The sequence below is a fragment of the Camelina sativa genome, chromosome 1 (assembly GCF_000633955.1).
Source record: "Camelina sativa cultivar DH55 chromosome 1, Cs, whole genome shotgun sequence".
Classification (NCBI taxonomy): domain Eukaryota; kingdom Viridiplantae; phylum Streptophyta; class Magnoliopsida; order Brassicales; family Brassicaceae; genus Camelina; species Camelina sativa.
The window spans coordinates 4,660,598-4,686,457 of record NC_025685.1 but is presented as its reverse complement, the minus strand read 5'-3'; the positions used below and the strand labels follow the sequence as shown (position 1 = coordinate 4,686,457).

The 25,860-nt window shown below is 39.3% G+C and overlaps 5 protein-coding genes and 1 non-coding gene across 7 annotated transcripts in view; 5 read left to right on the top strand and 1 right to left on the bottom strand.

Annotated features, from left to right (window-relative positions):
* LOC104773878 (probable UDP-N-acetylglucosamine--peptide N-acetylglucosaminyltransferase SPINDLY) overlaps positions 1 to 4,485 on the bottom strand; it is a 7,274-nt gene extending 2,789 nt beyond the window's left edge. The window contains exons 1-15 of the mRNA XM_010498559.2: positions 4,063 to 4,485; positions 3,342 to 3,754; positions 3,024 to 3,185; positions 2,722 to 2,897; positions 2,548 to 2,623; positions 2,132 to 2,260; positions 1,783 to 1,902; positions 1,633 to 1,701; positions 1,467 to 1,548; positions 1,179 to 1,273; positions 1,037 to 1,101; positions 755 to 953; positions 452 to 646; positions 265 to 359; positions 35 to 170 (exon numbers count right to left, since the gene is read on the bottom strand). Of these exons, the coding sequence (XP_010496861.1) occupies positions 35 to 170; positions 265 to 359; positions 452 to 646; positions 755 to 953; positions 1,037 to 1,101; positions 1,179 to 1,273; positions 1,467 to 1,548; positions 1,633 to 1,701; positions 1,783 to 1,902; positions 2,132 to 2,260; positions 2,548 to 2,623; positions 2,722 to 2,897; positions 3,024 to 3,185; positions 3,342 to 3,734 (1,992 nt within the window). The 5' untranslated portion in view covers positions 3,735 to 3,754; positions 4,063 to 4,485. The remainder of the gene's footprint in view (positions 1 to 34; positions 171 to 264; positions 360 to 451; positions 647 to 754; positions 954 to 1,036; positions 1,102 to 1,178; positions 1,274 to 1,466; positions 1,549 to 1,632; positions 1,702 to 1,782; positions 1,903 to 2,131; positions 2,261 to 2,547; positions 2,624 to 2,721; positions 2,898 to 3,023; positions 3,186 to 3,341; positions 3,755 to 4,062) is intronic.
* On the top strand, positions 11,373 to 13,259 carry LOC104773761 (vacuolar protein sorting-associated protein 55 homolog). Of its 2 annotated transcripts, none has more exons than XM_010498499.2 (4): positions 11,373 to 11,562; positions 11,945 to 11,996; positions 12,613 to 12,737; positions 12,822 to 13,259. In XM_010498499.2, the coding sequence occupies exons 2-4, from the start codon at positions 11,964 to 11,966 to the stop codon at positions 13,003 to 13,005; spliced, it is 342 nt and encodes a 113-aa protein (XP_010496801.1). In that variant the 5' UTR covers positions 11,373 to 11,562; positions 11,945 to 11,963; the 3' UTR covers positions 13,006 to 13,259. The 2 variants fall into 2 exon arrangements, with proteins under 2 accessions (XP_010496801.1, XP_010496746.1); XM_010498444.2 differs by lacking the exon at positions 11,373 to 11,562 and adding an exon at positions 11,588 to 11,842.
* On the top strand, positions 19,150 to 21,298 carry LOC104773678 (cyclin-B1-3-like). The gene is made up of 6 exons (XM_010498353.2): positions 19,150 to 19,580; positions 19,673 to 19,818; positions 19,920 to 20,156; positions 20,245 to 20,346; positions 20,441 to 21,027; positions 21,112 to 21,298. Exons 1-6 carry the CDS (start codon positions 19,541 to 19,543, stop codon positions 21,254 to 21,256), a joined length of 1,257 nt encoding a protein of 418 aa, XP_010496655.1. The 5' UTR covers positions 19,150 to 19,540; the 3' UTR covers positions 21,257 to 21,298.
* LOC104773597 (40S ribosomal protein S14-2) lies at positions 21,703 to 23,170 on the top strand. Its single transcript, XM_010498273.1, has 6 exons — positions 21,703 to 21,804; positions 22,105 to 22,227; positions 22,321 to 22,366; positions 22,445 to 22,530; positions 22,620 to 22,749; positions 22,852 to 23,170. Exons 1-6 carry the CDS (start codon positions 21,802 to 21,804, stop codon positions 22,917 to 22,919), a joined length of 456 nt encoding a protein of 151 aa, XP_010496575.1. The 5' UTR covers positions 21,703 to 21,801; the 3' UTR covers positions 22,920 to 23,170.
* On the top strand, positions 23,740 to 23,811 carry TRNAP-CGG. Its single transcript has one exon. It is a non-coding gene; the product is annotated as a tRNA-Pro (tRNA).
* LOC104773518 (probable small nuclear ribonucleoprotein G) lies at positions 23,923 to 25,007 on the top strand. The gene is made up of 4 exons (XM_010498181.1): positions 23,923 to 24,065; positions 24,205 to 24,227; positions 24,515 to 24,636; positions 24,748 to 25,007. Exons 1-4 carry the CDS (start codon positions 24,031 to 24,033, stop codon positions 24,805 to 24,807), a joined length of 240 nt encoding a protein of 79 aa, XP_010496483.1. The 5' UTR covers positions 23,923 to 24,030; the 3' UTR covers positions 24,808 to 25,007.

Genomic DNA, 25,860 nt, shown 5'->3' with positions numbered 1-25,860 from the left:
GGTGTGAATGGTCCAAGGACAAAAAATATCTAACCTTTGCGAGATTGTTGAAACTACCAAACGTGACAAAGCCATTGGAAAGTGCAGGTGTTGGACAAACCGGACCAGCCTCTGGGGAAGGTGTATAACAAAGAAAACACTCTGGAAGCCTAACCAACTCCTCGACCTGCCTGCAATCAAATCCACAAAATAAATCAAAAGTACTAAGGTTTATCTTTGGATCACTCCCAAAACCCGAAAATTTCATCATGAACCAGTACGTACTTTTGTTTGGTATCTAATGGATCAGCCAACGGATCCGTAATCCTGTAATCAACAGTGGGCAAGCCCGTAGTATTTGGATAGCCAATCCAAGTAACCTGGTATTTTAGACAATAAAGTAAAGTTGAAATGGAAAGTCAAAGGAAATATCCAAAAAAACAAAATGAGATAGATTTATATGTTCTCTCACCTGAACAGGTGCTGGTCTGCAGGCCATTGTTCCCAACTTGTTGTTTGCCGTATGACCAGTGAGTTCTACCAAAATGTCAATTTTGTCTTCTCTGACCATACTTGCTATCTTTTTCTCATCTATCCCGTATATATCCTTCCAAACTCCACCTTTCTTTAACACTTTATCCCTAAACCTGTATGTTTTTGCATCTGCCTGCAAAAACGTGAGAGATCAAGGATTGCTTAAAGGGGAAAATGCCACGAGAAAACAGAAAATATATTGCTTTGAGGGAAAATGTATTTATATACGTAAAAATCCTACCTTAACTACCGCTGAATAAACCACCACTTTGTACTTTGTATAATCATGATGCGTAAGGGGTGCTTCAATGAAATAAGATACTGAATGAGTGAAGAAATCTGGTGAGATATATCCAATGGTGATAGGTCGCTCTGGATCTTTCAGATTGTCCCATGAAGTGTATTGAGGGTGTAATCTTGTGAAGCGCCAACCCCAGTCTCTGTGGTCATAAGAGTTTTTCACTGTAAGACCCATAGAAGCAGTATAATACAAATCTACATTATTAATAATATATGTGCATACCTATGAGCCTCAAATAGTTTGTCATCGAGTCCTTCATTTATGTAGTTCATGGCAAGCAATCGGTTCTACATAAGAGACAGGCAGGTTTTAAACACATATCTTTCAACCTTATATCAAGAAGAGCATGCTAAAGTATAAATACCTGGCCAGCATTGCGGGAATCTGGATCTATCTTAAGGCATTCCTCATAAGCATCAATAGCCATAGTTATATTTCCAGCATCTCTGTAAAGAACACCTACATGTGAATCGCACCATGAAAATGGTTATAACAGACACTAAACGACCCTTAGCGCCAGGGAGGTAGGAAAAAGAAAAGGACATGAACATAAAATCTAAATCTAGAAGGAACAAAATTTCCAAACATTGGTTACACACAAGGAAGTTACACACAGGGAAGGTCAAAAAGAACAGAAGATTAGATAACAAACCTAAGTTGTTAAAAGCTTCTGCATAGGTCGGATTTGCAAGGATGGCCTTCTCGATCATGCTGGCAGCAGCATCCATTTTCCCCTGTAATATCAGAGGAATTGGCATTCTATCGATACTGGAGATTCAATTAAGAAAACTGTAAGCCACCCTTAATCTATATCATACCTGGACTGTGTAGACGACACCAAGGTTATTAAGCGACTGCGCGAAATTGGGTTTGATTGATAGAGCCGTCTACATAGGTTGGATATATTATTAGCCATCGAACACAATGAAATTCTCATGAATTGCTGCAGATATCTGCAAAAATAATACCTGATAACACTCTACAGCTTTATCAAGATTGTCACGATCTTTGTAAAGTACTCCCAAATTGTTGCAAGCCTCAGCACAATGTGGATTGAAGTGGAAAGCAAGCTCATAGAAGACAATTGCCTGCACATTAAGAACGCAATCATGACACTGATATATTTCATTCTTTGGCTGCATATCTCATTCTAATATATAGGGATCTACATTCCGAGCCCATGTTCTTGTAGTTTTTAATTAATTAAAAGAACATGGGGAGAAGGATCAAAGTACTGTGGCGAATAGAAGATAATAACGCGAATAACAAGCACACAATTACTGACTAACAGAAATGAGTAAAACACAAATTGAATACCATGTCGAACTTCAGCATTTCACCATAAGCTACCCCAAGATTATACATAGCATCTGCATAGTGCCAGTTATAATAGAGAGCCTTCTTGTAATATGCCACTCCTTGGGTCACATCGCCTTCAAGTTTAACCTGAAATATCATTGACAAGTCAGATGTACTCGCAGCTCCACAGCTTCTCACCAATGGTAAAAGTAGGATTAAGATACTGTAAACAGCAAACCGAAATTTTGAAGTGAAAATCTGTAGTAGAGAACAGAAACATATTCCAATGCCATTGCCGTGACTTAAGTAAAAAGCACACACAGTACAAAAGCCAGCTAAATAAAATGAAGTTTATAATGAATTTTCCAGAAGGCGCCCCTTACAAAAGTTATCCTTAAGTTACCAAAATTATGATAAAAGCTACGGATTCTTACCTTTGTTCCTAAATCTGTAAGAGCTATGGCCATATTGTTCTTCGCAATCTCAAAGTTTGGAGACACAGCTAGACATCTAAAGGCAGAAGAAGAAATATCAGTGCCACACTTATACCTTCAACTAAGTAGAAAGCAACCAATCGAAACTCAGCAATGAAATAACAGATATGCTACCTCTCATAACAAGTGATTGCCATCTCCAAGTCACCACGGTTCTTATAGATGACACCCATGTTACAATACGCTTCAGCATACATAGGCCTCTCAAGTGCAGCCTTCTCGTAGCAGCTCAAGGCATTGTCATACTGCATCATTTCGGAGTATACAACACCTAAGTTGTAATATGCAGGCTGCATAACGAAATTACAGCGTAATGAAATTAGAGAATCAGTTAAATGGTACCAACAATGTAAAATGGTATCAACAGTGTAAAAAGGTATCAACTGTGTGAAATGGTAGAGGATCAGAAAAATTACAGCATAGTGCGGGTCAATCTTAAGGGCTTCGTAATACTTTTGAATTCCCTCCTGGGTGTTCCCAGCCAGCTTCAGGCTAGTTCCAAGGTCGGTCAAAACAATTGCTAAACACTCTGCTGCTGGCTTGTATGATGCATCTGCCATCAGTGCTTTCTGGTAGGACTGTGCAAAATATGATGATTAATAATAGTTAGAATTTGATTTGCCTAGAAAAAGAAATCTAATGCATATCACCGAGTTAGCAAGTTTTAAAGCCTAACTAATGCAGCACCCTGAAATTCAAATAACGACTATTAGAAGGTAATGTAAATGTCACACCTCAGCAGCTTCTACGAGGCGCCCTTCTTCTTTATGGAGTATACCACAGTGGGTGAGGGCACAAGCATTATGCGGATCCAACCTGATTGCTTCAGAAAAACAATCGAAAGCTAGATTCCCTTTGTTTTGCGTCTGCAAGCAAATCCCTTTCCCAATGTGAGCTTCAACATTCTTGCAATCTTTCTCCAGCATAGTCTCGTAGAGAGCAAGCGCATCAGCAAACTTGTTTCTTGCCCGAAGAATATTGGCATACGAAAGTGTGTCGTTCCCCTGAATGGCCTTTTGTGATGGAGACAAAACACCTGCACTAGGAGATGACCGAGGTCCATTGGAGAAACCATTCTCTACCACTGGTGACCTCTCTTTCTCAGTATTATCTTCCAACCCAACCATTTTTGTACCTAACAGCTTGTCTAGATTCAAGGAAACAAACACAGCAAAGAATCAATAAAAAGTGAGAAAAGATTAAGTCTTCCACTGCTGAAAAAAGTATGAAGCTAAAGAATTGATCTTTTAACAGTATTAACTCTAAGTCATCACATTCAATTCAACAAAACCCTAAGATCAAACAAGTGGAGAAATGTGCAAAAAGATCACACCTTTGAGATATAAACCCTAGGAATTAAACTAAAAGAAACGATTAAGAAGAGAATGCATCTGAACAAGAGAGTAAAAGAAAACAACCAAGTTGCGATAATTAGGGTTTAACGATATAACTTACCGCAAAGCCTGAACGAAAGAGGAACCTGACTCTGTAGTGACGACGAAGCTCTACAGCCGCTAGAGACGACAAAATCGAGTGGGCTAGAGAAGTATGATAGCTGTGAGTAGAGGAGACATAGGAGAAGAAGCTGATCCCCCGCCCCTCGCTCCTCGAGAAAGCGTTGATCAGTAGCAGCAAGTTAGGGATTTTTAAAAACCTCAGAGAACCGAAGCGGTGGAGTCGTTGCTTGGCCGTGAATGGAGGGAGCGGAGCCGGAGAAGGCGACAGGGTAGCCTCTATTATATAATAAGCTCGGGGACAAAGCGCGAAGAGGTACGAGGTCGGTCCGAGCCAGTGGACAGAGGCAACGACTCAGATTAGCTCTCTCTCCTGGCTTGTCTCTTTTTTTTTTTCACGGCTGGATGGGTTTTCGTCTCAGAACTCCCTAAAACATTTCTGACAATCTTAAAAATCTCTATCTTTTTTTGTCTATTTTTTTATTTTTTTTTTAAATTAAGAAATCAGTGTTTTACTTTAGTATCCAAAGAAAACTAAGATAATTACCAAGAATACTTGGGTCTAACCAAAAGAAATCGGATCGGATCTAATACCCGAGAAACTGAATCGGTATCTTTTAAAAAAAACTGTAAAATTTATGTTTAAAACCGCTCTCTCTCGTCTTTCTTCGAGAAACTCGAATCGATTTGGGTGAAACTGTAGAACTAGGGTTTTCTCGTTTTCTTTCAATCAACCAAAAATCGAGTAAGAAGATGGTGAAAACAAGGGGGGTCGTGTGAGGAGGAGTGAGCGTTTGAAAGAGAAGAAGATCTCACAAGGAGATGGTGGTTCGAAAGCAAAATTCGATTCGCCGGAAGTAGGTGTGTCGGGTTTGAGTCCGGCGACAGTAGGAGGAGAGAGAGCTTTGAGTACGGTGGCAGAAGAAAGTGAAAGTCGAGTTTCGGAGGAACCCAATCCGGTGGTCGAAAGAGAAAATGCGAACGAAGGAGAGAAAGCAAAATCCGGTACTCCGGAATCAAGTAATCAAGAAGAAGATGATGAAGAAGGAGGAGATAACGAGAGATCTACTTCTGTGGAATCAAGCGATGGAGAAGAAGAAGAAAACGATGAAGTGGAAGAAGAAAACGATGAAGGAGAAGAAGGTGAAGAAGGGGAAGAAAAAGACGATGAAGGGGAAGAAGAAAACGATGAAGGAGAAGAATCGGAAGAAAAAGACGATGAAGGAGAAGAAGGAAACGATGAAGGGGAAGAAGAAAACGATGAAGTGGAAGAAGAAAACGATGAAGGAGAAGAAGGTAAAGATGGGGAAGAAAAAGACGATGAAGGGGAAGAAGAAAATGATGAAGGAGAAAAATCAGAAGAAAAAGACGATGAAGGAGAAGAAGAAGAAGAAGATAAGGAGGGAAGTTCGAACTCGGCAGGTAACTCGAGAAGGAGTACAAGCGAAAGTGAGAGGGAGCACGAGGAGCACAACGATGCAAGTGTAAGTACAACAAGTCTGTGTCATTCGTTCAGAATTGAATTGGAATTTGAAATCGATCTAGTAGAACTGGTAGAACTGGTGCAACTAATGGGTGTAGAACTAGTAGAACTGGTACAACTAGGTGGTGTAGAACTAGTAGAACTGGTACAACTAGTTGTTGTATAACTGGTATAACTCATGTAAAACTGATATTGTTGCAGGAATCAGAGGAGGAAATAGAAGCGATGCAACCTTTAGGAATGCACTTTGAGCCTAGTCAGTACAACAAGAAAATCAAGCTATCGACAAGGTGTCATATTTTTGAAACTGTGGAAACGCTGGATAAATTAGAGCATCCATTGACTAGTTCTGAGAGGGATTGGTTTGAGAAACATCCACAATTCAAGCACATTTTCCACATGCCAAGGGAACCAAACCACAAGCTTATGGGAATGTGGTTGCTCTTACTTCGAACGGCTAAAATCGAAAAAAAGAAGGAAGCATGGTTTGTTGTGAATGGTGTTCCAATCCGGTATGGTCTGAGAGAACATGCGTTGATGTCTGGATTAGATTGTCGGTGCTATCCACTTGATTACAAGGAAGCCGGCGGTATCGAGTTTCGAAGGAAGTATTTTTTACGAAAAAAAAAGATTACACTTCAAGATGTGAGGGGAAAGCTAATGGTAATGCAACCAGATCGTACTCGTGATAGGTTGAAGATGGCGGTTCTCTACTTTTTAGGAAGCATCATTGTAGGCCATACAAAAGACTCGGGGAAGATGCTGCAGGTATCGATGATTTTGTTGTAAGAGCAGTGAATGAGATTAGGGAAACATTTGTTGAGATTCTTTCATAAATAATTTAAAATTAGTAGATTTTCGAAAATTATTCACTTATAGTAGAAACCTATGTAGAACATTTATACACATGTATTATACAATATGTATTGGTTTTAGGTAGTACCAATTTTATTATTTTTACCAGTTTTATCTTAGTTGTGCCAGTTATACTCTATTATATACACATGTTGAAAGAAGAAAACATTAATAGACTTCAAATTAAGTTTCAGATTAAGTTTCAAACCAATTTTTACATTAAGTTTCAAACAAAACACAATTGATACATGAAGAGGTGAATCAAACATGAACATTATCTCCAAATAACAACCATTGGAGTCCTTGTCTCCGGCGCCTTTTATTCTGCGTCCTAGGTCGAGTTTTTGGTCGTTTTTCCCCAGCAGATGCATACCTTTTTGTTTTCTTTCTTCCCCCTCTTATTTTCCGATTCGGAGGTATGATCTCCATATCTTGGACGTCATCTAGGACATCCCATCGAGACTTATCAGGTACTAAATAAATTGTCCTGCAATATGCAATTGCCCACAGCTCCGTCCAATAATACTTAGAACACAACTCATGTAACTCGAAATCCTTACCTCCATATTTTTGGTATGTAATGAAAGACGCCAATGCATGCACACAAGGATACTTTTGTATATTGAAAAACCTACAACTGCAACTTCTCAATCGCAACTTCACCAAATAAGGCTTTCCGTCACTGTCAATGACATTGTATTCAAGCTCGAAACCATTTAGCTCTATCACCTTTAGTTTCTCAGCAGTTGCCCATAAATCATGTAAGTAGTTCTCCACTAAAGGCACCAATTTATTTGCGACTGATCCAGACACAGCATCTTTTCGATGTTCATTAAACCATTCAGAGAATTTTTTAAGTATTGCATCAAGCATGGGTATCAAGGAGTACCTCCTTGCATCTTTGAATACACTGTTCAACGATTCAACACAGTTGCTTGTGTCTAGGTTGTATCTATCTCCTGGAAAAACACATCGTGCCCATCTTTCTTTCTGGGTAGATTCTTCAAGATACTTGGCAGCAGAAGGATATCTTGTCGTAAAAGATGCGTAAGCAATGTTGAACTCAGCCACTGTGTAAAACCTACTACACTCCATGAATCTCCATGCAACAACGTCTTTGTTCACGTTACGAGCATAACCTTTCACATTTTGGGATAAATGCCATATACAAAAACCATGATGAGCCAGAGGATACACATTAGCTATAGCTTTTATGAGACTTGTATTTCTGTCAGTCATAAATACTATTTCAGAAGAATCCCCAACAACGGTTTTCAACATCTCCAAAAACCAATTCCAACTTGCATCATTCTCACCATCAAGAACACCAAACGCCAAGGGATAATGGTGACGGTTAGGATCTTGAGCCGACGCAAAAACAAGAACACCCTTATATCCGTTCTTTAGAAAAGTTGCATCCATAGTTATAACTTTCCTCATGACTTTAAATCCTTCAATGCTAGCTCCCAAAGCTATGAACAAGTACATGAATTTATTATTCTCATTGCAATGCACATATGATCTTGTACCATGATTAACCTTCTCTAACATGTGCAGATAACATCGCAGCATCTTGTAGCTTTCTTCTGGGCTACCTTTCAAATCAGTAACAGCTTGATTTTTCCCTCTCAACGCCGTGGAATATGATATATCAACACCTAATTTTGTCTTGACAAGATCCATGATAATTTTCGGAGGTGGAGTTTCCATTTGCCCTGGATAATCACCATGTAAAAGAGAAGCAACTAATTTTGGAGTGCCTTGTCTCTTACTGTTGCTTGAACTTTGACTAGCCCGAGAGCATGTATGCATCTTGTTGTGCCTTCTAATCGAGAAAATATCTGTATCTCGAATCCTACCACCTCGTAAACCCCAGTTACATCCTTCTTTAGGACATTTGACCACATAACGCACCTTGTCCGACTTTACTATTTCAAAACTAAAACAGTTAGCGAATGAAGCTCTATCCACCACATCTTGCAATGCCTTCTTGTTTGGAAATTCTTGAAGTTTAGTCAGATCCAAACCGTCATCTCATGGTTCAATATACTTACCCGGTTCTACAACAGGGCGTGGCTCAGTATATTCATCACCTTCATCACGTGATTCAGCTTCACCCTCTTTATTAGAATCACCCTCTACAGCCTTTTCTTTGCCTACGTAGACAACAATGGCGTTAGGTCCGATTTCACCATCCTTCGCATGTTGGTTTTCAAAGTTCATACCGACAGAACTTTGGTCCACTATGGGCATTGTGGGCACTGTGGGCGCTATGGGAACTTGCTCAGGCTGAGGCTCAGAAGGGATGACATTCACAAACAACATACATCTTCGCTTCTCATAATTAACAGAGTCTAGATAAACATTAACATCCTCATCATCATTAAGCTCACAATGCTCAACTGTTTCTACCAGTAGTGGCTTGTAGCTCAGCTGCAACTGAACGTTACTTTCAACAAACCCAATCTTCCTTTGTATCCTTGCTTTTAACATCAACAATGTTATATTCCTCTTGAACATTATACTATACATGCGTCCTTCAAATTTAAAATGTAGGCTGACGTTCTCGCATATTGTATCCTGCCAAACCAACCAATATAAAAAAATCATAATTAGTACTACTACTAGTTTTACTAGTTTTACTAAATATACCAGTATTACCAGTTTCACCACATTCTCTCTCTCCTATCAAAATCGACTCGAATGGTAAACGAGTTCTAATCGAAAGCCAAATCCATTTCTTATCTAATAGATAGCTCAATCGACCAATAAACCTTTGTAAAACACCCAATGTGCTAAGCTTTCTTCGATCTAAATCCAATTGAATTTCTGAATTTACAAATCAAAAACAATTTCAACAAAAAGCTACTCTAATGAGAAGTAACGCACCTGCATTTTGAAGAACAACTTGATTCAAGTCGAGTTGGTGAAGAACGACAGCAGTAGGAGCTCCGACGACGGAAGAATAGCCGGCGGCTGGGTTGAGAGGTGAGTAACCAGGTCGGGTTTCTCGGGTTGAAAGAGAGCTCCGACGAACAACTTGATTCAACTCGATTTGGTTAATAACGACAACAGTGGGAGCTCCGACGTCGGAAGAATCGCCGGCGGCTGGAATGAGAACTTACACGTCGGGTTTCTCTCGGGTCGAAAGAGAGATGGGTTAATTTTTTTTTCAAAAAAATTTAATCTAAATCAATTAAATTGTAAGGCTAAAATGGTCTCACCACCTCTTATTAGAAAAGGTGAGGGTATGAAGAATAGAAAGCGAGATAAGAGATTTGTTTTACTCTAAGAGGGAGTTTTGAGATGTTTACTCCGGCTGGATGATAATTTCCTTTTATTTTTTTATTTTTTTTAATACAACATGACAAAATAGACAATAGTAATTATTTTGCCAAAAGGAAAAAAGAAAAAGGAAAAATAAATAACCCAAGATATGTGAAAAGAATATATGAATGTATATTTCATAGAAATAAAAATGAGAATCTATATCCAACCATTTAGGAGATTTTTTTTTTTTCATGGACTAGATTTATATGAATCAATCTCTATGTGTAAAAAAAAAAAAAAAAAAACTCTTATTTCTCTAGTTCTCTTGCAGTCAGATAGATGATGGAGATGGAATTATTGACATGTCTATAATTTGCTCAATTACTCACCTGTAGTTGACTTCGAAAGAATATTAGTAAAAAAATATAAAAAAACTGATTTTTGACCTCAAGAAAAAAAAAAAGTAAACAGTTTTTGTGGTAGATGGGATCAAACCTGATCCGCTGGTAAGAATAATATTGTTTTTCCTGTTAAAAACAATTATAACTACTAGGTTATCTAGGCTTATATAGAATTGAGTAAATTTTGTAAGTTAATATGTTTACTATAGTCAAATTAAGATTTAATACTTAATAGTAGAGGTCCATATATAGTTGGTAGGAATTGATTTGAACTCTGACTTCAACTCACGGATTGATATGGTATTAGATAAATTTGATTAGTAAATTAGTGTCTACATAATGTTTTAATCATCAGTAAAAATATTCAAAGATTTAACCATTTTGTTTACTTGGACAAATAAAATAATACTAATTTGAAGTAATTGCGATTAAACGTCCAAATTGTGAAAAAAAAACCACCCTCGTGTGCAGAGACAAGTGGGCAACAGAGCAAAGAAGTATCACAAGTAGGTGTTGAATAGTTAGGAACATGTCGGCCTCCTCCATGTCTCAAACTCTCTCAACTAGTTGTTGCAATTATGTCATCTCACCTTGTAAAATAATTGGACAGTCTATGCTATTTTTTTTTCATTGTCAAATTAATGGACTATGCTATTACAGCTTACTCAGAAAGACTTTCTCCAAAACGGAAGAGCCAAATTTAAATAACACCTTACTTATTGGGAGCAAAACTCAAATAACACACGTTGCTTGAGGAAGAATAAGGTAACACCTTCTCTTATTATTAAACTAAGGTTTAGAATTTGGGGTTTAACATTACAGAAAAGTTCGTAAAGTTAAATCACAATGGCATCATAATGAAAACTTTTGAATCATCCACCAGACATGAACGCACTAAGCAAATGATAACATGATAATATTGGATTCACATATACACTAACTAATTTTATGGAAACGAATCAACTCGACTAATTAATTGTTGTTTCAAGAATTACAAAAAAAAAAAAACTATTCAGCATTTCATATATTTTGATGAATGATTGGTATGAACTGGTTCAAAATCTTCAGTTATAAAAACATTCTTCTTATATATGAATGAGTTATTTTTTCTCGGTAATTTTGATCGTATTTTTAAAAAATTAAAATAAAACAATGATGTCACTTCACTTACTTTTTTAATAATTTTATTTGGAGTAAACTAATATCAAAATCACAATTCTGAAACCCAATAATAACCAAATCAAACCAGCAAAACCAAAAGGATTAAATCGATTACGAGAGAGAGAAAACCAATATTGGCCGGTCAGACAATGATTTTTGATTTTGCTCCCAAATCGCGACTCCTTTGCTTTGCTTCTCTCTCTCTCTCTCTCTCAAAGGGCGACAACGAAATCATCGCCTTCTCTTTAATAGTCACCGGCGATCAACCAAGACTCGATCTCCGGTAATCAAAACTTTTTTCCATTCGCCGACATGACAATGACCATCGAAGGTAAATCTAATCACCTCTCTTTCATATTAGTATCATTTCCCGATGGAATCGAATCAGATTCAATTCGATTTGTTCCATGTTCATATTCTCCCGTACGTTTTAGATTTGAGTCTTGAATTACTCAGATTTCGGTTCGTTTGAGTTGCTCCATGATTTGTTAATTTTGTGAGCTAGGGTTTTTTGAAACGTTCAAGCTCACTCATTCTTTGCTTCTTTCTTTTTTCAATTTTCATATGTGGATTGCTCCTGGAATGCTCAAATTTGCTGTTTTTGGTACAGTGTAAGTTTTAAGACTTGAAGCTCTTTTGATTACTTTGACTTGTTATATCCGAGTGTATGAGTTCTCGTGATCTTACAGATTTATAATTTCGTGGTTTCACAGACTTGCTGGACTTGCTTTCATGTTTTCATCTAGTATCCTCCTACAGATCCTGGTACGTTTCTATATAGCAGTCTGCTTATCTTATAGCTCTTGAAGTTCTGCTGTTAGGTTGTGAGCTTAGTATACTGGTCTCCTTTTGTATCCTGGTTGGTCTACCAAACAGAGTTGTGAGTCTTGGCCTATTTTATGCTTGGGCTAGATACTTTCTCAAGTAAAAATCTTTTACATTCAATCCTTGTTGCATATTTGAAGTTTTGAGCTTCACTCTCTTGTATGTCAATTATTACACTTCGAATTCTTATCCTTATCACATTCCCACACTAACCGACCTTAGTATATGACTATATGCTAAGCTGGGTTCCTTTTCCTTAGCCGATGCAGGTGCTAACTCAGTGTCTAACTGACTAAACGACTTACTTTCTGAACAACTTCTCTAAACTCAAGCATCTTCTATCGTCAACTTCTATCATGATGTCCGTATATAGGTCTAGTTTGTTTTTTGTTGCAATTCGATTAGAAGAAGAGAAGGGATCACCAGATTTACGTATCTGATCAGTTTTTCATATTTTTGTTATTCCCTTGTTGTACCTGATCGTACCATGCAGTAAGTAACACATGGTATAGTCATCTGAGAAATTTAGCGCTAACTATTTGTTTATCATGGTTAGGCATGTGCGATATATGGTAATTGGTGGCCAATGCTATCAGCACTCATGTATGTAGTGGTGCCTATGCCTTGTATGTTTTTTGGAGGAGGCTCAACCCAATTTCTTACTAGTCGGGACGGTGGAGGGTTAGTTACTAAAGAGACTTTACTGCTACTTCGACTTACATGATGAAACATCGATTACCAAATTTGCTCGTCGTTTAAACGCAGGTGGATAGATGCAGCTAAGTTCTTGACGGGAGCATCGACAGTGGGGAGCCTGGCTATCCCAATCATCCTAAGGCACGCACATATGATCGAGACCGGTGCAATGCTCATAGAATTCACATCGTTCTTCATATTCATTTGCACTGTCATGTGTTTTCACCGGGCTAGTCTTGATGATGACTGGTAGGTAACAGAGAGTCTTGTTGCTCGTGATTTACTAATTGGATTCGTATGAGTTATTATGAACCCGAGAAAAAAAAAAAGTGGTTAGGAAAGTTGTGTTCTTCTCACTCTTTTGTAAAGCTTTGTATCAATCAGTGTCTGTGTAAAAAGTTGTATTCATCATTGTGTATGTTTTCTGGAAACAAGTGCCAAAATATGTGGTTTCACATGTTCAGGGAACAGTTTTTCGTTGCAGGATTATAAGTTTTGGTTTTTAAATCTGCTGCAGTCTTACTTTCATGCACATGAACAATTAAGGAAGCAAAAAGTAGATTTGGTACTTGCATATCAAGAAACGAGAGTAAATCCCTAATATGTTGAGATGGTCTGTCACACCTCTCAATCGCAACAGTCTGGATTCTTCAAGAAGACCCTCGCTAATTAGGATTGGATTCGTGATATAGAAAATTATAAAACGATAGTAACAGTAACAGAAGAAAGTCGCTATGGTTTGGGAGCTTCTTCATTGACGTAGAGAAGAAAGCCACAATGGTTTTCGATTCCCGCGGATCTAAATGGACTGAGACATATTGCGGCCAAACAGCTTACGATGTTGGAGAAGGTGGATATCTCAGTTAAACGGCTTTTGTTCTGTTCCTAAGTTCCCAGTTTATTTGCAACTACGAATCAATCAACGAGGCAAAAGGAAAGAAAGAAATTATTTTTAAGTAGTTACATCTGCAATGCTCTTGACTTGTTTCTTGTATCATCTTCCTTGTGAACAAGATTACTTGTAGTCAAATAATTTACTTTGTGTTTGCTACTTTATAAAGAAGGTTGTTTTTGCATGTTTTTAATTGTCCATGTCAGTTTTTAGATGAGATTGATGCATGAGTTCATCATGTCGAAGTAGAGAGATGCGATTAATGAGTTTTTATTTTTTTATTTAAAGAAGCTTAATGATACTGATTTTACTGGGAGAGATACTTCGTGCAGTAAACTCTGTTACATTCAAAACCTTCTTTCATATTTGAAGTTTAGTTTTGAGCTTTATTCTCTTCTATGTCATGATTAGCGAGCTTTGGACCACAAAACCACCTGAAAACCAAAATAACCAAAATTACACTTAGAATCCTTATCCTTACTAGTAACCGACCAGAGTATACCCAGGTGTGCTAACTCAATGTCTAACACGACCACTGGTTTAGTGTGGACAAAGGCAACACACGTTTTGACTTGATGTGTCAGTGTGAGCATCACCAGGGGCCTAGACTTGAATTCATCCTTTCGAACCTCTTTTTTTCTTGTTTTGGTGTTTTTTTTTTTTTTTAAACTCAGAATATGAATAATTGAAATGAAAAGTCCAGAGACAAAAACAGAGTAAGCTGAAAAATTGAAAAACAAACCGGAATAAGTTAAAAACAGAGTAGCTTATGACTCCATGCCACAAACTTCACCGATCTTGCTCAATCTGATTCTGCAACCAAGCTGGACTTTAATAACAGAGTTGAATTATTATTTATTGATTTTAAAATTGAAAAGAGTTAATATACGTCCGAAGGCCCTTCAGATAAGCCCATGGACTAACAACAATAAGCCTCATAAGGGTAGAACGTAATTTCACGGAGCTCAACCCTAGTTCATATGTATATATATATATCTTCGTGAAGCTATTCAGTGACTTAGCCGTCGTCTTCTAGGATTGTTGTTAAGTCTCTCTTTTATATACATCTCCATTGTCTCTTGACGAATTGTTTTCCGATCGCTCCTTGTCTTTTTAAATAGAACTTGTTTTTTTCTTTGATTTTTTTTTTGAAAAAAAACACGGCGAAGGATGATGATTCAATTAGATGTGCGAATGGAGATTAGTATCTCCATTTTGAGCTCAAAACTTTTATTTGGCATTTTATCTGACCTCGCCGTTTTTTTTTTTTTTTTTGGGAGGAGGAATGGTTTTATGATGATGAATGAGGATTCAATTAGATGTGCGAATGGTTTCATCATGAGCTCAAAAACTCTATTTGGCAATTTTTATCTGACATCTCTCCCGATTCTCCAAAATTATCCATGAAAGACTTTTGAGTACTATTTGGTTAAGGACATTGTTTATAACGATGAGATTTGATCGAAAACTTTTTGTTACATAACTATTTTTCTTATCTGATATTCGGATTACGCCATTGAAAAACACAGGGCCCTAGAAGTAATAGCAAAGGAGTTGCGCAAACGACCCCGCTGTCAAAGGCGCCGTACCAAACATTCCCGCTGCCGTAACAAACAATCCCTCTGTCAAAGGTGCCGTAAGTGCCGCACTGGACATTCCCTCAAACAATTTCACAGCCGTAGGCACCGCACCAGACAATCCCATGGCTGTAGCGCTGCTCCAGACAATCCCGTGGTCGTAGGCGCCGCACCAGCCAATCCCGTGGCCGTAGGCACCGTACGGAACAATCTGCGGCCGTTAGGCTCCGCACCGAACAATCTGCGGCCGTTAGGCGCTGCAGCACCAAACAATCTGCGACCGTTAGGCGCTGCAGCACCGAACAATCTGCGGCCGTTAGGCGCCGCAACACCGAACAATTTGCGGCCGTTAGGCGCCGCAGCACCGAACAATCTGCGGCCGTAAGGCGCCGCACCACCGAACAATCTGCGGCCGTAAGGCGCTGCACCAAACAATCCTGCGTTTGTTAGGCGCCAGTACCGTACAATCCTGTGGCTTTTCCTGCGTCATTAGGCGCAGCACTGAATAATCTGCGGCTGTTAGGTGCTGCACCAAACAATCTGCGGCCGCGCCGCACCTAACAATCTGTGGCCGTTAGGCGCCGCACCTAACAATCTGTGGCCGTTAGGCGCCGCACCGAACAATCTACAACCATTAGGCGCCGCATCGAACAATATGCAGTTGTTAGGCGCCACATCGAACAATCTCGTGGTCGTTGGCGTCGCAACGAACAATCCTGGTAGTAGGCGCCACCCGAACAATCTCGTGGTCGTTAGGTGCCGCACCAAACAATTCTGTGGCTGTAGTCATCCTGGTATACTGGTTTGTGGCACAAATGTTAATGTCAGGCTCGGTTGGTCGTGACGCGTGGATCTTGGCGTGATGGGTTGTTGATTTGGAGGCTTGTGAAACATCTAAGGCTTTGGCGTGACAAAAAGGTGGTGCGCAGAGTCCGAAGGCGTGATGGTCTCGGCGCGATGGAGCCGTGGCGCGAAGAATCTGAAGGTGTGATGGTCTTGGCGCCTAACGTTGTCCCCTCGTCTCGTTCGTCTGTTTTTGTCGGAGCCTTGGATTTATTGAGATTGTAATGAGTATGCGTGTAGAGCGCTTAATAAGAGGTGTGGAGCGCTTGATACGAGGCGTAGAGCGTTTGATATGAGGCGTAGAGCGACTTGATATGAGGGGTGCAACAACTTGATACGAACTGAAATCGTGGAGCGGCTTGATACGAGGCGTAGAACGGCTTGATACGAGGTGTGAAGCGACATGATACGAGGCGTAGAACGACATGATACAATGTGTGTAGCTTGATAGGAGGCGTGGAGAGATTTGATACAAAGCGTGGAGCGACTTGATTTGAAGCGTGGAGCTACTTGATACGGGGCATGGAGCTTGGTACGAAGCGTGGAGCGGCATGATACGAGACATTCAACGACTTGATACAACGCTTGGAGTGACATGTTACAAGGTGTGGAGCTTGTGGCTTGAAATGCTGTATCTTAAAGCCACGTCGCAAGACCTTGCAAAACAGGTGTGGAGTGACTTGATACGAGGCGTGGAGGGACATGATACAAGGCATGGAACGAAATGATACGAAGCGTGGAACAATTTGATATGATTCCTGGAGCGACGATACGAGGCGTGGAGCAACATGATACAAGATGTGGAGCTTGATACAAGGCGTGGAGCGGCTTGATACAAGGCGTGGAGCGGCTTGATACGAGGCGTAGATACGAGGCGTGGAGTGACATGCTTGAAGGTGTGGAGCTTGTGGCTCGCATTGTTGTATATCAGTGTCATGTCGTTATTGGAGAGGTGTTATGCACCATCATCACTGATTGATTGCATAATTGGTTTTGCAAGGTCTTGCGCCATGTCTCCGAGAGACGATATGTTTGGTGAAGTTTCGAAGGAGTTAGGAGACCAATAGTACTGTTCGCTCGAGCACGATTTAGACAAACCTAATGTGGAGTGTCTTGCTTGGTGGAGTCCATCAGAGGGAGAAGGCGTGAAAATCGTCAATAAAGTACGAATGACCAAACTCTTAAAGCAAAAGCAACCAAGTTTGTAATACCAAAGGGAAAAATACAAAAGCAATCAGCAATCAAGTTCGCTATGATAAAAAGAGATCCAAAATTAAGAACAACAAGCAATAACACGAGAACATATCACTCGTTAGCAGTATCATCGGTGCCTCCATCAGCAGCCTCCAGGAATGGCTCTAGATCACTATCAGAAAGCGGCGACACCACAACTCCGTCCACCTTCGCCTGAAACTCCTCCTGGGTAGCTGCGAGGCGTGACATCTTACCCTCGGGAATTGAGATGGCCCTGTTAATCAACTTCTGAAGACACTCCTTATTCCCGGTCACTTGGCTAAGAACGAGCAAGTGGGGCTGTCTCTCGCACGTCGAAATCATGTGCGTCCTTAAATGTTTAATAAGCTCCCGATGCGTCCTAATCACGACAGCAGCCTTTGCGCGCTCATGCTCTCCACGCTCATCCCTTGCTCTCCTAAGTGGCTCCGACTCGAAAGTGAGCTTTCGCTAGGACTGCTTCAGAGAAGCTGTCAAATCCTTCACAAGCGCCACATTCTCTTTGCTCGATTGCTCAATCTGAACCAACGCCTTCCGAACAAGCGCGGTCACTCTCCTAGCCGCACGCACCTTATCTTCGTATTCACCAGTAAGACGGTACGTCCAGCTTATTGCCTGAAACATCAAAGAAGACAATTAAGTTTGTTTGGCAGATTCAGGTTAGAGTTTGCTCCTTCAATGGCGTCGATTTGTATTTCTGCTCTTTTTGGTTAGAATCTACTGACGAGTTCTACGCCTAGCTTCAGTGGCGTCGATTTGTATTTTGCTTAATCGTAACTTAAATGTCTTCCTTGATGTTTCAGGCAATAAGCAGGACGAAGCGTCGCATTGGTGAATATGAAGATAAGGTGCGTGTGGCTAGGAGGGAGACCGCGCTTGTTCGAGAGGCGTTGGTTCAGACTGAGCAATCGAGCAAAGAGAATGCTTCGCTTGTCAAGGAGCTGACGGCTTCTCTAAAGCAGTCCTAGCAAAAGCTCACTTCCGAGTCGGAACAACTTAGGAAAGCGCGGGATGAGCACGGGGAGCAGGAGCACGCAAAGCCTGTTTCGTGATGGGGATGCATCAGGAGCGTATTGACCGTTTGAGGACGCACGTGTTTGCGACGCGCGAGAGACAGCCCCACTTGCTCGTTCTTAGTCAAGTGAACGGGACTAGGCTGTGTCTTCAGAAGTTGATTAACAGGGGCGTCTCAATTCCCGAGGGTAGGATGTCACGCCTCGCAGCTAGCCAGGAGGAGTTTCAGGCGAAGGTGGATGGAGTTGTGGTGCCTCCGCTTCCTGTCGCTGATCTGGCGTCATTCCTGGAGGCTGCTGATGGAGGCGCCGATGATGCCGCTAACGAGTGATATGTTCTCGTGTTATTGCTTGTTGTTCTTGATTTTGGATTTGTCTTTTTATCATTGCGAACTTGATTGATGATTGATTTTGTATTTTTCCTTTTGGTATTGCAAACTTGGTTGCTTTTGCTTTATGAACTTGCTCATTCTTACTTTATTGACGATTTACGCGCAAAGTCTTTCATATGCTTTAATTTTCTAATTTGGTTTAGATGTGAAAATGAATTGGAAGTTTGAATTGGCACCCTTGGGTTCATTAGATGTTATCCTATTAGGATTTAGTTTTCTTTATTAAAAATTAAGAATTATCGCCGGAAAATCAGATTGTGTCACCGTATGAACAAAACAAATAAAAAAAATTCAGAGAAGCACCGTTGTGGTCGAGAGAAAAAACAGAAAAAAATGATAGAGACGGTAAGAGTAAATATGTTATTTTCCTTAGGTAAAAAGACCTAATTCTGAGAGTATGGATAGAACAGTTATAGAATAGAATCTTCATATAATCCGACCAAATTAAAACTCCAAACCTTGTCATTATATGGAAAGAAATAAACCTGTAATTAAAACTCCCACAGGTCATTTAAAAAAAGTGTGAATTTTTCGTTACAGTCCAACGGTAACTTGGGAGAGAGAGAACGCCTGGAACGGGTTAAAAAGAAAGACAAATATACAAAACGCACTCATCCACCGTTAGATTAGAAGTTCATCATCCAACGGCTAGAAATCTAATCCCGCTAAACATTTGACCGTTGCCAAATTATGCTTTAATGGCTCCGCTCCTCTCATCTCTTCCCCTTTAATCAATCTCTCTCATCCCTCTTCTCATATACTCTCAGATTCTCTCTAAAGCTTCATACAATAAAGAAAAAACAGAGTCTTGAAAAACACCGACAGAGAAAAAAAGATCATGGCGACTAGACCTGTTCTTCGTCCTCAACCCGTTAGAGGTTTGTTTCGCCGATCAATCTTTGTTCTTTTTCTTTTGGTCCTAATTGACCAATTCCGTTGTTGATTCGGTTGCTTTATGTGAAAATTTCAGGTGAACCCAAGAACCGCCGTGCTCTTGGTGACATAGGAAACATCGATTCTCTTCCCGGTGTTGATGGAGGAAAGATCAATCGTCCCATGACTCGCAACTTTCGTGCTCAGTTGCTAGAAAACGCCGCCGCCGCCGCTAATAAAAAGGTCTCTTTTTTATTCTTCCTTATCAGATGCTCTTGTGACTCAGAGCTTGTTATATGATTCTTGACTCTTTACTTTTTTTTCCTATTCTCTCTCCTTTGCAGGATCCAGTTCTTGATGGATCTAAAGTTGTTGTTACCAAGAAACAAGAAGTTGTAAGAGCGGTTCAAAAGAAAGCAAGAGGCGGTGATAAGCGGGAGCCATCAAAACCTATTGAAGTCATTGTGATTAGTCCTGATACAAACGAGGTTGCAAAAGCTAAAGAGAATAAGAAAAGTGATGCGACTGTGTTGTCTCATAAGAAAGTTACATACTCTTCGGTTCTCGATGCTCGTAGCAAGGTTAGTTTCTTTGATTAATTCTTTGGTTTTGACATACTGAAATCATATATTGTGCAATGTTCTGATTGATTTGTATACACACACTTAGGCTGCTTCTAAAACTTTGGATATCGATTCTGTCGACAAAGATAATGATCTTGCTGCTGTGGAATATGTTGAGGATATATACACTTTCTACAAAGAAGTTGAGGTACTTATAGTGAAACCCTCTTTTGATAATGCTTATGGATATGTTAATTGAATGGTTCTTTAATTAAGCATGTTGTTTTGTTCTTTGGTTGCAGAATGAGAGCAAACCTCAGATGTATATGCATACACAACCTGAGATTAATGAGAAGATGAGAACTATCCTTATAGATTGGCTTGTAGAAGTTCACGTCAAGTTTGATCTCTCCCCTGAGACTCTCTACCTCACTGTCAACATCATTGATCGTTTCCTGTCTCTGAAACCTGTGCCTAGAAGAGAGTTACAGCTTGTAGGTATCAGTGCTTTGCTCATTGCTTCCAAGTACGAAGAGATCTGGCCTCCTCAGGTTAATGATTTGGTATACGTGACTGATAACTCCTACATCAGCAAACAGATTCTAGTGATGGAGAAAACCATATTGGCGAATCTGGAATGGTACTTGACAGTTCCAACACAATATGTGTTTCTTGTGAGGTTCATCAAAGCTTCAGGTTCTGATCCGAAATTGGAGAGCATGGCTCATTTTCTTGCTGAGTTGGGTTTGATGCACTACGACAGTTTGATGTTCTGTCCTTCCATGCTTGCTGCGTCAGCTGTCTACACAGCCAGATGCACCTTGAACAAGACTCCTGCTTGGACTGATACATTGAAGTTCCACACAGGCTACTCTGAATCTCAGCTCATGTTAGTCTTCGTCTTTCTTACAAACAACTTTGTGATTCATTATGTTTTGCATACTAATATCTCTATATGTGTATGTGTTACCAGGGATTGCTCAAAGCTTTTAGCTTTCATTCACTCGAGTGTTGAGGAGAGCAGACTACAAGGTGTGTTTAAGAAGTATTCAAAACTTGGAAGAGGTGCTGTTGCTTTGATTTCACCAGCCAAGTCTCTTTTGTCGTCTGATCCTTAAACAAGTCTTGAATGAAGAAGTCTCCGTCTTGCAAACTCTGCATCTTTAGTTTCTCTATTACCTTCTTACCATATGTAAAGGTTTATGATTCTTGCCAAGAAATAATGTTTCTGTATGAATTCAAAAGTAGTATTAATGAATTCTTCTTCTCTTCTATATTTTGGTCCTTATTCCAACATTTTCTTAACTGACATGCTAAAAAAAAATTGCTCATCATGAGACCAAGCACGATCAATGTTAAAATTGCTCAAGACCACAGAATATCAAATTTGCAGCAAATTACTTGCTTATTACAAAACTAGATCAAGAAGAATTAAGCCTAAAGTGTCATTTATTTAAATGATTTTCGCATAATCAAAGCAAAACGAGGACGTATTGGGTAATCAAAAGGGCTGAGGGTATTTACGTCATTTAGTAGGGGAACTCCGAAGTAACCCTAATTTATAAAGACGATTTGTAGCGCCGTGAGAGTCTTCTTCCTTCTTGTTTACCACTGAGCATCCAAAAACCTTAAGCGTTTCGTCTCTTCTCATCCATTTTTCAAGATGGTAAGCTCTTTCTCTCCTCCAAACACTTGTTTCTTCGGGAGAATTTGGTTTCTTGCGTTAGTATGTAGGGAACTTAGATCTGCGATGAGATTATTTCACTAAGTTTTGCTAGTTTCTAATGTTCCACATTTACTAGGTTCTGTAATTGGTGAGTCAAATGATGTTATTTATGTTTCAGCTATATGCGATATTGACCTTTGCTTGTCTGGTTCTTAGTTCAAGGGTTGTCTGATAAGGGTTAGACCAGTGGTGAACAATTTGTTTCTCAAATGTGTTTTGCTTTCTATATCTCTTTTATAGTCGTCTAAGAGAAAGACTAAGGAGCCAAAGGTTGAGACTGTGACTCTTGGACCTACTGTTCGTGAAGGAGAGCAAGTGTTCGGTGTTGTTCACATCTTTGCTTCATTCAATGACACTTTCATTGTAAGCTTTTGCTCTTTGAGATTCACAGTTCGTTATGATTATACCTTCTGTGAAATGAGTTCATGACATTGCCTTAAATCACTTTTGTTGCAGCATGTGACTGATCTGTCCGGCAGGGAAACTCTCGTTCGTATCACTGGTATGTATCCTTTCTATTCTTTGCAGTGCAATGATCAAATGCGATCTGAATCTTTTTTTTTAATTAAATAATTTGCAGGTGGAATGAAGGTGAAGGCTGACCGTGATGAGTCCTCTCCTTATGCTGCTATGCTGGCAGCTCAAGATGTTGCTCAAAGATGCAAGGTTAGACCATTAGTCAATGTTCATGTTTTTTTGTCTTTAATGACATTGAGATTCTGGATGATAATAATCTTTAATGTCATGTGTTACAGGAGCTTGGCATCACAGCCATTCATGTGAAGCTCCGTGCTACTGGAGGAAACAAAACCAAGACTCCAGGTCCTGGTGCTCAGTCTGCTCTCAGAGCTCTTGCCCGTTCTGGCATGAAGATTGGTCGTATAGGTAACATATAGAATCTGATTTTCTCTCACTTTGTTTAGTGTGGACGAATTGTTACTTTTGATTACTTATGCAAACTGAATCTTTCTTGAATGTAATTTGCAGAGGATGTGACTCCGGTTCCCACAGACAGTACACGCCGAAAGGGTGGACGAAGAGGAAGAAGACTCTGATTTCATGATGTGGCCTATCATCGTTCAATTGTGCCCTTGACTCTATCTGTATTTTCTTGGGTACACTTCGAAGTTAGTTTTGTCTCTCTCCGGTTTATCTTTCCAGTTGCTTCAAGAACGTTATAAGCTGTGTTTTTCTTCGACATTTGTATTTGGAGTTTTTTGGTAATGAGAAAAAAAATGATAGCGAGTGATTGATCACTTTGTATTACTGTTATTTGGTGTATTGCTATTTTGCATTTCTCTCTTAATCTCATTTCAACTTCAGATCATAGAATGTGAAGTTTGCGGGATCCCTTATGAGATGGGTGCTATTCAAACCAGATTAGAAATTCGCATGCAGTTTTTGATAATGTTTTTCTGTCATGGATCTGTAACCAAACAAAGCTAGATTGTTAGCATAATGCGTTTTAGAAATCAATAGTTCAACTAGAATGCAATCAATTATTTATAATGAAAAAGAGTTGATGTGTGGTGAATACAATTTACTTTGGGTACGTACGAACGGAGAGATTGTTTGATTAGAGCTGTTCCTTTTGTTTCTTTTAAGCTCCAAAGGTTCATTTGATACACAGGTCTGGTTAACTGCAGAAAGAAGTGTCCAAAACCAGGTCTGTTTTTTTTTTGTTTGCTTCCAAGCGAGTTAAACATGCTGGAATTTGGAACTTTTATTTGTTTTTGTATACATCTTATATATGTGACTTGACATGAACGAGAAATGCTGCCTTAAATCTTGGTTAGATCATGGTTTAAAACTCAAGTTTGGCTTCATAATTCAGGTTTGGTTAATAATTGTCTACATTCTCCCATTGTTCACAGAGGGTGTTTGGTCTAGTGGTATGATTCTCGCTTCGGGTGCGAGAGGTCCCGAGTTCGATTCTCGGAACACCCCATCTGTTTTTATTTTATATAAATCATATTACAACAAGCCTTTTAGCGATTTGGGCCTTCAAACGATGCCGAACCTCTAGAATTTCCAGACCGACTTTATTTCCTTCTTTTGTTTTGTTTTTGTTTTAATTTTTGTGGAATCGAATTAGAGCAAAAGAGTGTGTCCATAGCTGAGAAAAAAACCCTAAATCTCTTCTTCGTCTTCTCCGAATCAGCAAGTATGAGTCGTTCAGGTCAGCCTCCGGATCTCAAGAAGTAAGTTTGTCTCCGCTACTTTAATCTCTCTGTTTTGTATTTCTTTGTTTGGGATTTTTCTCTACGTCCAGATGTTTTAGTTTCAAATCGAGCTTCGTGTTTCTAATTTTTGTTCTTCGTTTGTTTCATGTAATGTCAGGTATATGGACAAGAAACTCCAAAGTAAGCTCCCATCTGTCTCTTTTTTTCTTGTTTTCTTTTTAAAGTGTTTCAGTGTTTTACCTAGTCTCTTGCTGTGATTTGCTTGAACCTAAGAGCTATGTTTAGTGAAGATATGTATTCCATTTCAAGTCTTATCTATAGAACAAGTATACATAGTCCATAGTACACTCTCCTTATGCTTTTGTTATTGAACATTTGTTTGTTGTCATGTTTGTTTTGGTAACTGGGTATGGTCAAGAGAAGTTATTGTCTCATTTTTTTTTTGTGTGTTTCCCCTCCAATTGTAGTTAAGCTTAATGCCAACCGAACGGTAGTTGGAACTCTACGTGGGTTTGATCAGTTCATGAATCTTGTTGTGGATAACACTGTTGCAGTCAATGGTGATGACAAGACTGACATTGGGATGGTGGTACGTTTTTCTCTATCTCTCTTTGTCTTCACTTTTGGAATTCACAGAATGTTCTGGATGTATTCATCCATCATCTGTTCTGTTTTAACATATTATATTTTCTGGATGCAGGTGATTAGAGGAAACAGCATTGTCACTGTTGAGGCTCTTGAACCAGTTGGCAGATCTTAGCCTTTGATTACTTTACTTTACACCACCAGTATTCAATCATCTTCTGTAATATGACTTTTGACTTAGTTTGCTCTCTGTACTTAGCATCTATGAATCTTGAAGAAGTTTAATTTGATGAATTCAACTTCTTTGACTCCTTCACTTCTATTGTTATGCTCTGAAGTTTTTTTGTAACCCTTGATTAGATGGATACAGGCAAATCTGGATGTAATGTCCTTGTGTTTTGATCTCTCTTTTCAATTTTGTCAGGGTCTCTAAGTTCTATATGCCTCATAGGTCCAACAATTTTTAAGCATTGCTACACAACTTTACATAAGAGATTCAAGGAAAAAGATAAGTATGATTGGGCCAGATCTTACACAAAGTAAAATCCTTTTAGTTGCGGAGATATGAATTTTGGGTAAACGAGCTCCAACGGTCGTTTTCTTTTGCTTTCTTTTATCACCATCTTTAACCTTTAGTTTTTTGTCCATTTTTCTATAATCAGATCATGACTGTGTGCCGTTTGGCTCCTCTATTGTGATAAAGATGTCTCGTGAATAAGAGTAAACGAGAAAAGAGAAATAGAGTAAACGAGAAAAGAGAAATGAAAGTGGAAGGAATCAAGGAAGCATGTGCCCCACCAAGTATTGTTTGCAAGGCAAAATGAAATGATGATACCATCCATATAATCTAAATCTAAATCTGACTATCTCCAATAAAACAGCAACAACGTACAAGTACAACATGTAACCTCAACGGAATGTTCGGCACGTGGGTCGTCGTCGTCGGCACATACACACGTGTTCCAACTTACATTCCTCTTTCTTGTTCTATAAATCAACAAAAACTTATGATACACATCTATCTAACCATGACTCGATGTACTTTATTGGTATAAAAAGTAGGTATTTGTGTTTTGTCATTTACAATTTGATGTGTGTTTTTTTTAAAAACATTCGTGGTCGGGGGTATCTCTAACTAATATAGCAAAAGTTTGATTAGAAAATTTAAAACACATGGATTTACAACTAATCCAAAAAGAACTTCCACCAACTTCACTTTATTTCCTTT